This window comes from Monopterus albus, unplaced genomic scaffold, assembly GCF_001952655.1.
Source record: "Monopterus albus unplaced genomic scaffold, M_albus_1.0 scaffold174.1, whole genome shotgun sequence".
NCBI classification, from domain to species: domain Eukaryota; kingdom Metazoa; phylum Chordata; class Actinopteri; order Synbranchiformes; family Synbranchidae; genus Monopterus; species Monopterus albus.
Window position 1 is genome coordinate 974,689 of NW_018128054.1, and position 16,546 is coordinate 991,234.

The following is a 16,546-nucleotide window of genomic DNA, read 5'->3' on the forward strand; positions in this document are numbered from 1 at the left end:
TGTGGTCATGCTTGTTGTTGTTGGTTCCAACGCTCATCTGCCATCGCAGATATCAATATACCTGCGTGTTTCTTCATACATCTGAGGGTCCAGCAACTCCTTCATACTCTCCCTGTCTCGGCATCCTCTTGTAGGTGCCAAAGTCATTTATGGTCCCCGCCAGAGTGTCCTGTGCTGGATGATTGCACTGTAATCTAAGCCTTTGAGTTTAAGAGCAGATGGTGGATTTGTTGTTGATCTCGATAACATTGATTTTGTATTCCGTTAACCACTGTGTTTAATTTAGCTATTTACTGTAGACATAAATGACAATGCAAAGACAAAACAAAAATTGTCCAACTGGCAAGAACAAGCATTAGTGATAGCATTAGCTGGACATCTTCATTCCAGCCATGATCACAAATTTGCCCACAAGCTTCATGAGGGAATGATGTGGTAATTGTGAATTTGTAGTGTTGAATCCCCTCCTGTGTGTCACACTGATATATTTTTTTAATGCTGTCATAGTGATCTGGCTCTGAGGAACTGCTACCTAACTGCAGATCTTACCGTCAAAGTGGGAGATTATGGAGTCGGACCTTACAGATACAAAGTAAGCTGAAATCCTGTTCAGTTTTAGATGTTTTCTGTCGATATATTTAGTTAATATCATTATTTACGGATCTGTATATTCTTGTCACACTAGGACCTATTTTCAAAAAATACATTAGGTCGATTGCTTAAGGCCAGTGATTTTGCTCTTATATATGCATGTTCCACTCAGACATTTTAGGCCTCTGATATATAAAATGAAAAGACACAACATTTTGTGTCAAGTTTTGTGTTTGTTTTGCCATTTGAAGTCCTTGTAGTGTTAACAGCACCATCTGGAGTCCTTTAGTGGAGCAAGAGACATTTTTTTTTATTGTTAAACAGAAAATGTTTCCACAATATATTTTCAGTGTATTCTACAAGGTTACAGTTTTTAAAGTTAAGTAAATTTAAAATATTATTATTAATAATATCATTATTTTAAATACTGTTACTATAGGAGGATTACATCATCACAGAGGATGATGTGTTTGCTCCCCTTCGTTGGTTGGCTCCTGAGCTGGTGGGTGAGCGTCATGGGAGTGTGATTACTATGGATCAGACCAAACCCAGCAATGTGTGGTAGGTACAAGACTGCAGCTCAATACTGACGGTACACAACATTTTTTTTTACAAATGTTGAGAAAAAGTTTATTTTAAAATGAAACTTTTAAAAGAAAACAAAAGACTGAAGTCAACATCACTATTTAGAGATTTAAAATCAATTATGATTTACACTGCCTAGTTGATTATTGTTAAGTATAATAGAAATTCCAGTTGGAGTCATGTCCTATAAATAGGAATTACATGTGCAGACTGAAATCATGTACATTGTTCTGTAATATACCTCTAGGTCATTGCTGAGAAAACAAACCCTTTCTGCTAATACCAGAGCTAGTAAATCCCAAACTGGCTGATGTCCAAAAGAGGGGAAAAAGATACTGACAGTGTACCAGCTAAACATCTGTCCACATTGTTTTCTCAGCCCCTCCCTGACTTCACATCTCAGGAAATGACTGTTTCCTTTCCTTTGGATATTCATAATAACTTACCTGACAAAGTTCATAGTTTTGGGTTAAGAGGTTAAGGTCACTTGCTCTGCTTGGAATGCTCAAGATAGCTCTTGTCCTGCAGTAAATTCCAGCAGTGATTTTATTCTCACTTGTTTATAGGGCCCTGGGGGTCACATTGTGGGAGCTCTTTGAGAATTCTGATCAGCCCTATCCACATCTGTCTGACCGGGAGGTGCTGAATCATGTGATCAAGGAGCAACAAGTCAAACTATTTAAGCCACAGCTAGAACTTCCTTATTCTGACAGATGGTGAGTCTTTCAAACATGCACAGTATATTAGAAAAAATTCTATAAACAGAACTCCCGATATGTAGATATTTTTGATTAAATTTGGTTTTGTGTGCTCTGAGTTACTTGACCATTAAAAACACATCTTGTGTGTTTTCCTCTTAAATGCAGGTATGAGGTCCTGCAGTTCTGCTGGCTGTCCCCAGACAAGCGGGCCACAGCAGAGGAAGTGCACCGTTTGCTTACCTACCTGCGCATGCAGGGCCAGAAGGACATAGAAGAAGATTTTGAACAACGCTGGGATGCTCTCAAGCCCAACCCATCCGCTCGGCAGACCACTGTTAGCCACTCTTCTTTCCCAATCTTGGAACAGTTTGCTGATGATGCCCTGCGGCAAGAGATTGATGAAATTCTTACTGTCACTGAAACTAGCAAAGGTCTCAGTTTTGAGTATGTTTGGGAAGCAGCTAAGCATGATCACTATGATGGCAGCCATGGTCGCTCAGGCATGGACACAATGTTGAACTACCACAGCATGTTCTTTCCTGTTTCCAGTGAAGATATCCAGGCACATTTCCCTGATCCTGTAGCCAGAGCAGTGGGCACAGTAGGTGCAAACACTCCATCAGGAATACCTGGCATTGTATCAGTCTTGGATTCACAAAAGCCATCTAATGAAAATGAATATTACATACAACTCGAAGAACAAGGGGGGCACACTCTTCCAGGAGATGGAAATAGAGGACAAGACGTGGACTTTAATTCAGGTCGACAAGACTTTGTTGTTCTCCAGGATGTCCATCTTGATGAGTCTAGCACAGATGCCGATTTTTTCCACCAAAGCATTGACTCCAAGGATTCCTATTTACCAGACAGTCACATTTGGTCATCTCTTGAAAATGACAGCCCATACCACACCAACATTTTCACAGAGGGAGGGGCCAAGCAAGAGGACTCACCTTCCTGGAGACAGAGTTTTATGGAGATTCCAGAGCCCAATGGGAACCCTTTCCATGGTGGTGCACCTTTAGAAGTTCAGGAGGCAAATAAAAATAAAAACTACAGTGATTCTTTTTTAGGGGATTGTTCAGAAGCCACTCTCCTGTTGAGTCCTGTGCAAGTGGAGAGGGATAATACAGATGTGATGAGGCTTCTGAGCACTGAAAAATTAGCTGACAACTTTCTCAAAGAACAGAACCTGATGAAAGATGGATCTGGTTTCTCTAGTCTACAGCAAAATTTTCTTTCACCTGGCATAGTCCATGAACCAGAAGAATCATTCAGAATGAGTTCTTGGGACAACCTGGGGACTTTAGGCAGCTTAAACACAGCAGACACTTGCGTGGAACCTGCAGAAAGTAGCACATCCTTAAGACAAGAAATTCTAGACTCTCCAAGTACCAGTTTGGAGGAGTTCTGTCAGTCTCTGGTAGAAAATGAAACACTGGTGCCTTCCATTACAGTGGTAACAGAAGATAACACAAGCAACCAGCTGCCATTTGGAAATAGTTCTTCCACTGAAGACCTTGATCTGCCGCAATCCTCAGACAGAGTTACAGACTCTGGTTTTGATTCTACCTCGGAGAGGTTAGAGGTTATCATTAGTCAAACTGATGACCACAACCCTACATTCCCTAAAAGTGCCACTACAGACTCATTGTGCTCCGATGCCAAAATTCCCAGCCTCGTAGATGACCATGGAGCCTCGAAGGATGGTGCTCAGCCCATAGGAAGTAAAAAGCATGAAAACGTCCAAAACAACAAACATAGTGAAGACCTAACAAGTAGTGACCTGTTGAGTGACCTTATTGAGAATGCAGATATAGAACTGGAAACCACTCTATCTGACCAGGAAGAATCCTTTATGGATACTAATGGGGGTCCTCTTGTGAGATCTTCTCTGTTGGTTTCTGGGCCATCTTTGGACCAGATCAGCCAGGACAGCTTACTGGACGACAGTATGTCCACTACTCTACCAACTGCAGATCAATCAGCTGAGACACCGGACTCTTTAGACTCCCTTGACATCCACAGACTTGGGGAACAGGTAGAAGAGCTGAATGCTCCAACAGCTCAACACAAACTCCAGCCTCCTTACAAAATATCAGACAGTGGGTATGAGACCGAGAACCTAGAATCTCCTGAGTGGAATTTTCAGCCTAATGTTACAGACCACTCTCTTGAAAAAAATGGCATCAGTGTTGCCAAAGAAGATGAAGACACAGAAGAGCTTACAGCTGCAACAAATCTGATTCCCCCAGAGATCATCATTTCTGAAGTGGAGGGTGTACGGGACACTCGCACTGAGGATCCTTTTGAAGGCCAGCAGCTGGATTATGTAGCTCCTCCAGAGGAGCCAATCTTGGGCAGTAATTACAGAGACTCTGCCTACTTCTCAGACAATGAATCAGAACCTGAGAAGAAGTCTGAAGAAATGATTGCAGAAGGTTCTGCTGAAGTCACGCTGATGAGGACCTCTCCTGATGAGGTTGGTGGGTCTTCTGGGGGTCTGGCAATGGAAGTTCATGACAAGAGAGATGTAGATTCTATATTTACTCAGCATGAGTTGTCTTTAGCTTCTGAAGCACTGGCACCTGATGCTCATGTTGGGGGTATATTACCAGAAGCAGATTCAGATATCACAGAAAAATGTGAGAGGGAGGTCACCAATAGCCATAATGAGGATGGAAACAAATGGGAGGTTTTCAAGGATGTGACATCTCCTGGTCAGCCAGAGCCATCAGAAGATCCTAAAACCTCGACTCCACTTCCTTCTACTTCTCCATCAAAGGCGGCACCAGAGACTGCAGTTCATGCTAAACTAACCAGGACCTACGCTAGTGATGGGCATAAAATAAAAGAGCCCGATATGGAGGGACGTTACTTGGGGAAGCGGGATGGTTTGAGTTTAGATGGACAGGAGGATGGTGTGGATGCAGACGAGGAGGATGAGAACAGTGACTCTGATGAGGACATTCGTACATATCATCTACATGGCTCCAGCTCAGAAAGCGATGACGATGCAGTGCATACAGTGCCGCTTATTGTCTCGGATGACAGTAGCGCAAAGAACCTGAAGAGCTTGTTGAAACCCACCACCCTGAAAGTCGAGGCATCATCTTCCCCGCTTCCAACGAGATCTAATGCAGATAACTCCAGAAGAGCTGTGTCATTCTTTGATGATGTCACTGTCTACCTGTTTGACCAGGTAATGTATTGTCTCTTTAGGGTTAATTTTGTATTTGTAACTATTAACACTATGTTTGTGGCCTTTCTCATTAAATTTCAATGCATTCTGTTTTAGGAGACTCCTACCAAGGAACTGAGTGACCACTCCTCAGGCTCAGACAGTCAAGTAGCCGAGTTCATCAGCCCAGTTCCCACTGCCAGCTACCTGAACCGGTTCATCAACTCTGAAAGCTCCACAGATGAAGAAGGTAACACCTACACCTACCAAGTGTATGCAGCTGCTGGAAATAGTTTTTTCCATTACATGTCCTGATTCATTCATTGAATCCCTACAGGTGGTGGTTTTGAGTGGGATGATGACTTCTCCTCCTCTGTACCTGCCTTCCTGCCCAAGACACAGGAAGACCCAGTATCCAAGGCTATGCCATCATCCGTAGCATCTCGCTTTTCCTCTCCTCCCCCAGTAGCAGTGCGCATGCTGGAGCCCAGCTGGACCAGCTCCTCAAACTACTCCCGTTTTTCCATCTCACCCACCAGCATCGCTAGCTTCTCCCTTACGCATCTCACTGACTCAGACATCGAACAAGGAGGCAAGTTGAACATACAGTCATAACAAACCTGTATGGGGTTTTTAAAGAAACAGCTTCACACTTCTGTTAAACACACGTCTGCTTTCTTGGACTTAGACAAGAAGATCAATACCACTCTCACATGTACATGAGAAATATGAAGCTAAAGCATAAAAAGTGGAGTAGGGGGGTGGGAAACGACAGTGGAGTCATGGGTTGCATGAAGAGGGCATCAGTCTGTGTTCTCTCTCCTTCATGGATAACTTCACATAGCAGATAAAAATAAGTGTTTTAAGCCGGTAGTGAAACTTAAAACTAGCTAGCTAGCTAGCCCTGATGGGGTAGCTACTTCACAAGGCTGACAGTTAAAGTCAGTATGTTAATGTTAAAAATAGCAATCTGTGCTCCTGTTGGTGAGCATCAGCCCACCTCGTCGTAGATGATAAATACATTTCTGATATGCTAGACTTTGTGTCAAGACATTTACTTTGACACAATATATGAGATAAAAGGATCGATTGTCTCGTCCGATGCCATTTGTTGGTCTCAACACCCTACGACCATCGTCGTAGGGTGTTGAGACTAGAGGTTTACTGCATCTTACAGTGAAATTGCGTGGCGCATAACCCCTTCTAAAACCATAACATGTTATGTTTAAGGTTCAGTTAAGTAACAGAAGAATGAAAATGTTATTTAGAGAGCTACTGATGGGTGGATTCTGTTACTTTTGGACAGAGCCAGACTTTAAGATAACTTAATGAATAAACAACCAAATTTGCTGACAAGAAAGTAAATAAACTGTTCTCAAAATGTACAATTATTCTTTGGAGTCTTAATATTATCATATGCATTTCTTGGTCCAAATATTATCAGATTGTACCATTTAGATCTTAAAATTATGAAATATTATGTCACATTTAAACTTTTGTTTCCCTCTTTTTGTCCACCCCAGGAAGCAGTGAAGATGGAGAAAAAGACTAGTTGGAAAAATGAAGGGACCGCCTGTCATCACACTGTTGAGAAATGAACCTGTATCGCACTTTTTGGGAATGGGGAACGGCTGAATAAAAACAGATGATGCAGTTTGTGGGGCAAACTGTGGATGTTTCTCTCAGGCAGAACTGTTCTTCATGGAGTTGGCCATGAAAACTATAAAGTGGCGTTCGGCAAATAAGACAGACAAGACCCAGACCCTGTCTGAGCCACATCACCTCTCCAGCGATGTTGGTGTGTGGTTTCTGTTCAGTGCAATTCCACATTGAAAAAAGAAAACAACTAAAACCAGTCCTAGCTTCTAATTATTTGCTTTAAAGACTCATCAAGCGCATTCCAAGTGTGTGGCTGCTTCTCCATGTTCTTTAAGTGCACTCCTTTCCCAGGACTTATGCATCACCAAAAAAAAAAAAAAGAAGACATTTTGAATTAATGAATCAAGAACACTAGGCCGGTAAATTCATCACTACAGCCAAATAGGAATAAGCTCTTTGATTTCAGCACACCTATAACTGAAGAGATAAGCTTTTTCTATAGCATTGTTTGTTTTGCTCCTACATGTTGTGTGATTATTTCAGTGATTGCCTTTTTTCGAAGAGTGATTTGTTTTGCGTAACCTCCTGTTGGGTTTAGTCACAATCTCCTAGTTGGAGAGAACCTGTGCGGTATTCTTCTGTAGCAGCATTTATAAAGAAGAGTTGAAACTTTGGAAGCTCCATCCATCCATTGGAAAGCTATCAGTCCCTTATCTGGAGAGGTGACGCACTGTATGTTTCTTTATTTATATTTTGAAGGAAACATTCAAAGGAAGTAGTTTCATATTTTTGAGACATCTTGGTAATAATTGTGGGTGTTATTAGATGAGGATTGTCATATGAATCCTTGGGGGGGAGGGGATTTTGTAATTCTCCGTTTTATGCTCTGAAATGTGCAACAAGTTGATTGATCAGTTGTCTCAGCTGCTTGTCACAGAGTCTTATTGCAGTGCCAGATGATGTAAAAGACAGCGGCACTTCATTTATTATCACTACAAAATTTCAAATCACACGTTTTAGTGAGATTGTGTAGAAAGTGGAGATTTTATTTTTAAATGTCAGAATGAAGGACTGTATTGAGGTGGTTGTAAACAAATGTGCAATGAATTTCATTAATTGATGAACTGACTTAATAGGATGACTTGGTTAATGTGGCAGTGTCTTTGATAATGTGCAGGGACTTGAGCTTCACACACACAAAAAAAAATCAAGAATGAACAAAAACCTTTTTGCTGCTTTTATCAACTTGTTATTTGCCGTTTTTTACTTTGTGTCAAACTTAATTATCGTGTTCAGATGACATTTTCTTCCCAAAGGACCCCTTGTCAAGCTGCAATTTTGAGCATTGCATCACTGTATCTTGTTATTTGCAGGCAATACAACAACTCTGTGGCTGTACAGGTTTGGTCAGGGATGTGTGTGCATCATGATCAGTTTCTGTATAGAGGAATAATGAAAATGGTTATGGAACAAGATATGCTCTGCCCCTCCACATTTTTTTTATGCACAGCTATAAAATCGGTTATTTGAAACTGTAGGTTATGAAGTTGCTGTATGGTTCTTTCCTTTTAATGACTCGGACACCTTTCAAGGTTTTGTCGCTGGTGGCTTGATGAACAGCTACGCTTCACGTGTAGTAGCGAATACCCATCTCCTCCCCCCCATACAGAAGGAACTGCATCTTAGACCATGTTAACCTCTGTTAAAAACCAGCAGCCTGTGCTTCAGTTAAACTTGAACATTTATTTAAGGACATCTCATTTTATTTGATTACAGTATACATTTGCTTAATCTTGCACATTTGAGAAATCTAAGTTAATGTTGGACTGTACTGATGTGTATATACATGTTCATTTTTTTTGTCTGTAAATGGGTATTGATATAACTGACCTATAGGTATGAGGTTTCATTTTGTAACTTAAAGCTGAGTTGATCAGAGGACAATATCACAGTCACCGGCTAAAAAAAAAAACACAGTTAAGACGAAAGCAGAAGTGGATTCATTCTGTCCTTTAAACTTACAGATTTTAAAAATATTTTTACTTCATATTGATCATGCTTAGTGTCATTGAATGAAATGTTTATAATTACACAGTTTAATATGAAAATAAATGCAAAACAACTTGTAATTAGGGTTCATATCTTCTCTTACTTTGTGCTGAAGGTTAACTGTACATACTAAGGACATATGTAAGGGTCTGATGTCTTACCAGTGAGGCAGAAGTTGAAGATAGGCCTCGGCAGACCAGCACCTAGGACATGGAACGTAGCCACTTGTAAAGTTGTGGGAAGCAGCCGGAGCTTGTGTAGTTTGGCTGTAGGGGCAATTGTCTCCATTGTTCTGAAGCTCCACAGAGTGAGAAGCACTGGACAGAGGTAGGGGGTGCTCACAGGGCCTGGGCTGGAGAGTTAAGGGTCGCCACTGTGTGACTGTCATGGAGAGGAAGGCTCTCAACGCTGATACACTGGTTTTACTGTCTTACAGCACAAAGAGTCACAAACAGTCCTATAATCAGTTCACAGGGCACTGGCAACACTGTGCATCAAGGCCTGTTCAATGAACAAACACTGCTCAGTGGCAGGTCAGGTTTGTGCTATTTCAAGAACATTAGCAAGACGTACAATATTTTTAGACTTTTATTTCACATTTCAATGCCCTTGTACAACGAATGTCCAGTCACGGTGACATTCAGACCTGCTGTGCAGTTTCAACAGTCAGTCAGTCAGCAGTTAACGTGGATAATTATAATAACTGGAAGAACTTATTGCAGGAAGATAGAGAGGTATTACCTGGTGATGTGGATTAATCTTTTATGTTTTTCAATGCAGTCAACTGTTATTAAAGACCAGTATATTTTCCTACAGTATGAATATCTCAAATTTTGCCAGTTTTTTTTTTTTGAAAAAGCCCATCAATATTAGGAAGGCTTGTCATAGCAATATGGGCCAAAAACACTCCATTGCAAACGTACAGTATAACAGGCCAAAACCTGTAGAGAAAGGAAAATGCATAATAAATAACTGAAATCACATGCAAATGAATTACAGGCAAATCAGACACAAAAACAAAACAAGATTCAAGAAACCAACACGATTTAGACTACAGTGAGACTGTGTGTTTGAAGAGATGTTAGTTTGGTACCCAAGCCTTAGCCCTTAATCAAAGTCCCACCCTGTTAGGTTTTCACAGAATATTGAATACAAGAATAAAAGCTATTGCTAGATCCCAGAACACCCAGTAGCCAAATCCAAATAAGAGCAAACACATGCATTTTCATCCCACAAGACGTGAACATCCATCCTGCTTAAATGCTCTTGTGCTTCCTTTTCTCTCTCACCATCAGTGCACACTGACATGATTTCTTACAGGAGGCGAATTTTCCCTCACTTGCATGTTTTCCTTGTGTCTTAGGCCAGCCCATGTTAAGATGCAAGGAGAAACTGCAAGGAGAGTTGAACCAGGAAACATGTTTTAACTGACATGACAAATCCTTCATGTGACTCATCCAGTCAAACTGATTTCTGATAAAGAGGTGCGTCAGTTCACAAAACATCTGTGAAGGATGGTCTCATGTATCCTCGGTCATGGCCCCTCCAGCACCGTCCTCACTTCTCGGTCCTCAGAGCTGATGTAAGAGACTTGGAACATCCTACATCCTAGGTCGACCAGAACAACTTCCGGGTCGACCAAGGATGTAGGAATGTTCTTATAAGAGACAAGACAATGTACCCAAACTGCGAGGAGCAAGGAATGAGGAAACACATTTTAACCATTGGGTTTTAACTGACGTGAGACGTCCTTTCCTCTGATTTCTGATAAAGGGGTGTGTCAATCTGTAACAGACTTTCACAAAGGATGCACTCATGTATCCTCAGTTATAACTCCTCCATCGGCCTCCTGGCTCCTCAGAGGAGAAATAAGAGCTTTGGGATTTCTCTCATCATAGCAGACCAGAACAACTTCCAGGTTGAGTGAGGACTGATAAAATAAGGGACGCAAGATAGAAACTCAGGGGGGTGATTGTGCATTCCCTTTACATGAAGGGATAAGAGCCAATGGGAAAGAACGAAGGAGACAAATATAGATCCAGGCACAAACGGGTGGGGAGGAGAAGATGAGTGGGCGCTACACCCCTACAGCACTCCCGTTCACCTGTGTTGGAGGCCGCGGTGGGAGCGGGCTGCGTGGGGGTCCAGCAGGTGGAGCATGGGGGGCACGAGGAGCCTCAGCTGAGTTCCCCCTCACACTGACATGCTCCCATCCTCCCTGACAGTCACAAACATAGAAATGATGATTTTCATACTTGAAGATACCTATTAAACACATCTTCAGACATTCACAACCCTTTTGATATATAACATAAGCACTATATAAACTTTGACAGATGAACACACTAATGTAGTTGTATGCATAAGACATTTTAATGAATCCTGGCTGTTTTAGGAAATTAAAACTATGTATGTGTGGGTCAGTTTTTAAAAATGTGCATCCGTGGGTTCAGTAGGAACAGACGGACAACACATAACTGTGTTAAAATAAGAAAAAGCACAGACCAAGGCAGGTTTAATGATGATGGACTCACCCCTATACCATAGTCCCAGGATTGGCCCTTGGGTTGCATGGGTCCCACCCCCAGCCTGTGGCAGACAGCTCCAGGAGTCTCAGCGGGGAAGCCAGGAACCCGTTCTGCTATGATCCATACCTGCAGAGGACAAGAGCAATGAGCCACACACAAACAGCCATTCATGGTTTTTTCTAATAAGATATAGTTCACAGTCAGATCCTGCAAGATTTTCAGCCAAATCCTGAGGTTATGTTTCTAATTGCTTTGATAAATACTGTCTTTACAAATAACCAAACTCATTGCCTGGACTCTTTCTGTCTGCTCCAGGGTACAGTGCAGGAGGGTGCAGCACTGACCTGGTCCTGTGGACCCACAGAAACCTTGGTGACGTTGTTAGAGATGAGCTCCCAGGCGGAGCCCTGAGGGTAGCTGGGTGTGAGGCCCTGTCTGTACCACAGGTTACCTGCATGACAAGAAAGGACTCTATTGTCAGTCAACTCAGGCTTAAAAGGGCTTAAAACAGACTACTTACTGTTTTCATCTACAGCAAAGACAGAGGTCCGACCCACAGACAGTTGTCTGAGGGTCTGCCTTGAAGGAGAAGGGATGTGGTACCAGCATTCCCCTGTAGAAAGATAAGAGCTCTGAAAGTTCAATTTCATTTGGACCTTGAAGCTTTATTGACTTCTCATGCTGCACATATTTTGACAGTTTGTAATAATGACTGAGTGTCACATCCTCAGCTGACCTGCAGGGCTTTGTGGGGACACTGATCCTCTGTAGAACACGGCTCCATCCTTGGCAATGGCCCACACCTGATTGGCTCCACCGATGGAGATGGACTTAAAGGGCTGGTCTGTGCCTATATGAAGCCAGGAGCTGCCCTGTGAGATCAAACACACTGGAGTTAAAGTTAGAAACCTAGAATCTGCAGGAATTACACTGAAAATTCAGGAATCTAAGGACTATACTGTAGATCTAGAAAACCTTTTCAACGTTCTCAATTCCTCTTGGATGACATCTAAAAGTTCCTCACCGCAGGGTTCTGGGGGCTGACTCCCAGCCGACACAGGACCTCTCCCTTGTCACTGAGGGCCCAGACAGGTACCTGCTCCATCCTGCTTTGAGCCAGACACGGCATCAGAGTGACGTCACTCAGTGGGATGGGTGGGACCTGCTGCCATGGACCTCTCAATGTGATCTTACACTTCCTGTATGGAGAACATGATCCTTTTGATATTGTAGAAAACTGAATTACAAACCACAGAAATGTGTGATTTGTTACCTTGTCCATCTTCTGCGCCTTACAAAGTCTTTCATGGTTTTGTGGCCATGAAATGTGCTGTAGGAGAGAGATAAATCAGATGAATGTCACTCCTCTTTCCGGCAGATTTTGTTGTGACAGCATCCAGAGCAGATGTTGTTACATACACAGGGAAGTCTGCAGCGTACTGCCAGCCTTCTTTATCTGTTCCTCCAGGGACGTTGTAGTCCACAGCCCACTCTGACACCTGTAACACAGGTTGAATTAGCTGGTGATGAAACAAGAACTGAAATACATCTGCAGGAGGAATTCTGAATCAGCCCCACCTACCCAGGACCACTGAGGGGATGGTGGATGTGTGTTGCCTTTGGTGCATTCCTTCAGTCCACTCTCATCACTCCACATAGGGCGATCTGTGGGAAGTCCTCTGGAGAAGAAAGGTTTGGGAGTAGTCAGAGACAGACTGGTCAGCAGCTCTTAACTGACAAAGATCAAGATAAACTGCAAAGACTTTATTAAACCGTGTCAAAGTTGAAATGTTCCTACTTGTCTGTATATCCTGTCATAGGGTTCCATCTTTGATTCTCATACACATGTATACTCCTGACATCAGTCTGCTGGTGCATCTGAACGCCGTCTCCTGCAGTAAACACCAACATGGACAACAAATTTAATACAGGCAAATAAGTGGCTATACATTTGTGTGTGTATATGTCTCTACAGCTGCAGCATCTGTCTCGAACCATGCTGAAGCAACTGCACACCAAGCTACAAGCTGTTAGCATGAAGGTAGTGCGCCGATTATCTCTTATGTGTTTTCAAATAAATTACTGAAATTAAAGGTGACATAAATTAGACATTTGTAGTAAATTCCTCTCCATGTAATGGTTTCATTACAGAGTATCATACCACTTGTAGATTATGGACTGGATATTTAGCTTACAAGACAAATTCCCATCTCACATCGCTAGATCTTAAAAATTCTGTGTTTAAGAGCATTAGGGCTTGAGAAATTGTACAACTTTTAGCAATTATTAAAACTGGCATCCATTATTTTAATCATTGTTACAACACTAGTAATAAATACATGACAAACTGAGAAACAAAAACAGACAGATATCAGAATTCTTTTTCAGGCTGTGGGAAGCACATGGGTAGATGTCTACAGGGGCATGTTTACCCAGAGTGGGCTGTTGCTCATAGTGCCCATAGACCCAGGCGGTGCCGTCCCACCCGATGCCCCACACCAGCCCCAGACTGTTAGACTCTACACAGCGCAGGTGTCCCGGAACCTGTCGCCAGAACCTGCAGCACCATACAGCGGAAGCACCCAGCATTAGCCACATCATTATTAACCCGTGGAGGATAAAACAGCACAAATAATTCTCAGTTTCACCAGGCAGGGCAGTAGGTTAGCATGTTAGTGACACATTAGCAGACATGTAGCAGAATTAACAAAGTGGGAATAAAGGAAGCTGATGGGAAACCAGAGCAAGACTACGAGAAAGAGAATGAAAAGAAATATAACACTGACAGACAGTCTAATCCTTGGTATCATTCTCACATGAGGTCAGAGGCCAATGTGTTTGCAGAAGCCTCTAAGGTGAAGGACGGCTCATGGACCATGATGTCTCCCTTTGAGGTGGTGGACCACAGAGCCTGTCTGGACGGGGAGCCTGTGATGCCTTGACACTCACAGCAACAGTCAGACAACAGACACAGCTGGTCACAGAAAGACCAAGAAACAACATGGAATGTAATCATCAGTGGGATTTAGCTAAAAAAAAAAAAAACTATCAATGAAAAGTAAACAATTCTCCCCAACACACAATGCTCTGCATCCACTTTAGTGATGCTGCATGTTTTTTTTTACTTGAAAATAGTTCTTTTGAGTGTTACAGTGCAATTGTTACCCAGTCGTTCATGTCCTTGTCAGTTTGTGCTGCCAGGACCAGAGGCCACCTCTGCTTGGTCCTTTGGGCTGTGTATACAGCAAAGACATAGTGGCAGTCCCTGAGCACTGGAACCAGTGCTGTCACTTCATTAATGAACACATGAAGATACTGAAACAAAGAGACAGGGAATGAGGATGAGGAGGATGAACAAAAGGGAACTGGGAGTCAACAATTACTATAGTCATAATAAAATAAAGCCTTAACTTCACAGCAAAACCAACCTTTTTCTCATCATACTGTGTGTAGTAGACAAAGAAAATACTGTCTTTCGCACCATCAGACCCGGTGGACTGCTCAAGAGCAACACCCACATCCACCCAGCGCTGAGGCTTCCAGTCTCTCCACCAGCGCAGCGTTCCTTTACGCACCCACACTGACTGGACAGAGAAACAGGAAGATGGGACCACATATGGACGCAGAGACATGGAAAATGTGAGCAAAGATACAATTTGAGACTGAAAACACTGTTTAAGAGAAGTGTCAAATAAAAGAAAAAAAAAACAGCCTTACGTTGCTTCTCTCCAACGGTTTCTTGCTGATCTCTCTGTGTTCCTGCTGCTGCTGCTTGCTCCAGGCTGCTGACTGGACTGGAGTCAGCGACAGAGAGCTGGTGAGAGGACCTGACAGACAGACAGACAAGTCAAACATTTAGAGACAGACAAATGACCACAGAGACGACACACACAATATATCTATACATGTGCAACATATGAAACACAAACAGACGCACAGTGTAAAACATTCAAATAACATCTATAAACTGACATTCAACTTAATGTGACTCATTTTGTTGATTAAAAGAAAAATCACTGCTTGTTAATATACCTGTGGGACTAAGCCAGCTGATCTGTGAATTTGCGTCCACATCGCAGCCTCCGCCAGAGATCCCGGCCCACACTGGCCCGTCCTCTTCACCAACACCCTGAGAGGCTTCCAGTGTCCCCAGTGTGTAGGTGGCAGCAGCACCTTCATCGCCCAGTGAAGACGCTGCCACCTGTGCCCCCTCCAGATCTACGTTCATCCAGGGAACGTCATGTCCCCCAACCTCAGGCGTTGGGAGGATCAGAGCTGGGGACGGTTCCTCACCCTCCTCCTGTGGTATCTCTGTGATGGACGGCTGTGATGTGGAAGTTCTGTCGCGGTCTGAGACCAGGCTATTAATGAAGCTGTCACTGGTGGGGATGAAATGTTTGGGGGCATCCTGTTGGGAGGTAAAGGGAACGTCCTCCGTTTCCACGGGAGGTGTAGATGTGTCGCTTCCCCCTAATGGGACTACAGAAGAGGCTGCTGCCTCCAGGACTGGAGTGTTATTAGTGCTCTTTTGAGGGTCAGTAGGGCCTAACTCTGAGTCTGAGCCAGCGCAGCTCAGAACTGAGCCTTGTGAGGCTTCAGTCAGCTGACCACTAAACTCATCCCTATTAAACAACATGTGGACAGAGAAGAACAAAGAACAGGTGTATTTAACAAGAAAAAGCCCATTCAGCTACCTGTATAACACAGCTGTACCTCATGTGTCAATTAAGATTCAACTCTTTGATTTATACAGACCTGGGTGGAATAACCTTTTTATTATTGCCCCATTGGGCAGAAACAGGAATCCAGCCGTTCCCACTTGGTTCGGATGCAGTCACCCCCATTCTGAAATAAAGGCCATGGTCCTCACCCACTGCCCACACCTGACAGAAAGAGAGAGAAGATAATGTAGAGAAATGATGATGAAACACAGCGGTCACATGCCCACACTCCTACTGTAACATGTCATATTTATTTATTGAAGCATAAAATAAGTAAGAAATCCACTAAACTAATTATGGCAGAATCTTGATTATAAACATCCCATAAAATTGTTTATATGCAATCTTTAAAGAGACACTAGTAGGACACACGTAACTACTACTTTATAAGGCCATATACTGTAACGCTGGTGCCTGCCACCTCACACAAGCCATATCCATAAATGCAGCCCAAAATATGAAATATGGAATATGATGATGATGACGGCTTGGCTGGCTTCTAATTAGGGAGTCTCCCGTATGTCAGGTCTGGGGATATATAAGGCTGGGCCTGAGGTGCTACTGCCGGGACATTGGCTGGAACGTCTGGCT

General features: G+C 42.9%; 2 protein-coding genes across 4 annotated transcripts in view; one reads left to right on the forward strand and one right to left on the reverse strand.

Annotated features, from left to right (window-relative positions):
* The window catches only part of lmtk2 (lemur tyrosine kinase 2), a 23,518-nt gene extending 15,654 nt beyond the window's left edge, over positions 1–7,864 (forward strand). The window contains exons 9-15 of the mRNA XM_020616392.1: positions 508–592; positions 1,031–1,152; positions 1,743–1,892; positions 2,043–5,079; positions 5,176–5,308; positions 5,396–5,650; positions 6,582–7,864. Of these exons, the coding sequence (XP_020472048.1) occupies positions 508–592; positions 1,031–1,152; positions 1,743–1,892; positions 2,043–5,079; positions 5,176–5,308; positions 5,396–5,650; positions 6,582–6,610 (3,811 nt within the window). The 3' untranslated portion in view covers positions 6,611–7,864. The remainder of the gene's footprint in view (positions 1–507; positions 593–1,030; positions 1,153–1,742; positions 1,893–2,042; positions 5,080–5,175; positions 5,309–5,395; positions 5,651–6,581) is intronic.
* A 1,416-nt stretch (positions 7,865–9,280) lies between these two features.
* Positions 9,281–16,546, reverse strand: part of tecpr1b (tectonin beta-propeller repeat containing 1b) — an 11,697-nt gene continuing 4,431 nt past the window's right edge. For 2 of the 3 annotated variants that reach the window (XM_020616393.1, XM_020616394.1), the window contains 17 exons: positions 15,990–16,117; positions 15,267–15,856; positions 14,952–15,061; positions 14,663–14,818; positions 14,400–14,549; positions 14,051–14,208; positions 13,667–13,791; positions 13,033–13,126; positions 12,817–12,913; positions 12,654–12,733; positions 12,508–12,564; positions 12,259–12,433; positions 11,971–12,106; positions 11,755–11,847; positions 11,579–11,685; positions 11,241–11,360; positions 9,281–10,924 (listed from right to left, as the gene is read on the reverse strand). In XM_020616393.1, coding sequence (XP_020472049.1) covers positions 10,784–10,924; positions 11,241–11,360; positions 11,579–11,685; positions 11,755–11,847; positions 11,971–12,106; positions 12,259–12,433; positions 12,508–12,564; positions 12,654–12,733; positions 12,817–12,913; positions 13,033–13,126; positions 13,667–13,791; positions 14,051–14,208; positions 14,400–14,549; positions 14,663–14,818; positions 14,952–15,061; positions 15,267–15,856; positions 15,990–16,117 — 2,517 coding nt within the window. In that variant the 3' untranslated portion in view covers positions 9,281–10,783. Of the gene's footprint in view, positions 10,925–11,240; positions 11,361–11,525; positions 11,686–11,754; positions 11,848–11,970; positions 12,107–12,258; positions 12,434–12,507; positions 12,565–12,653; positions 12,734–12,816; positions 12,914–13,032; positions 13,127–13,666; positions 13,792–14,050; positions 14,209–14,399; positions 14,550–14,662; positions 14,819–14,951; positions 15,062–15,266; positions 15,857–15,989; positions 16,118–16,546 lie in introns of those variants that run through there. The other variant, XM_020616395.1, reaches the window with a different exon arrangement.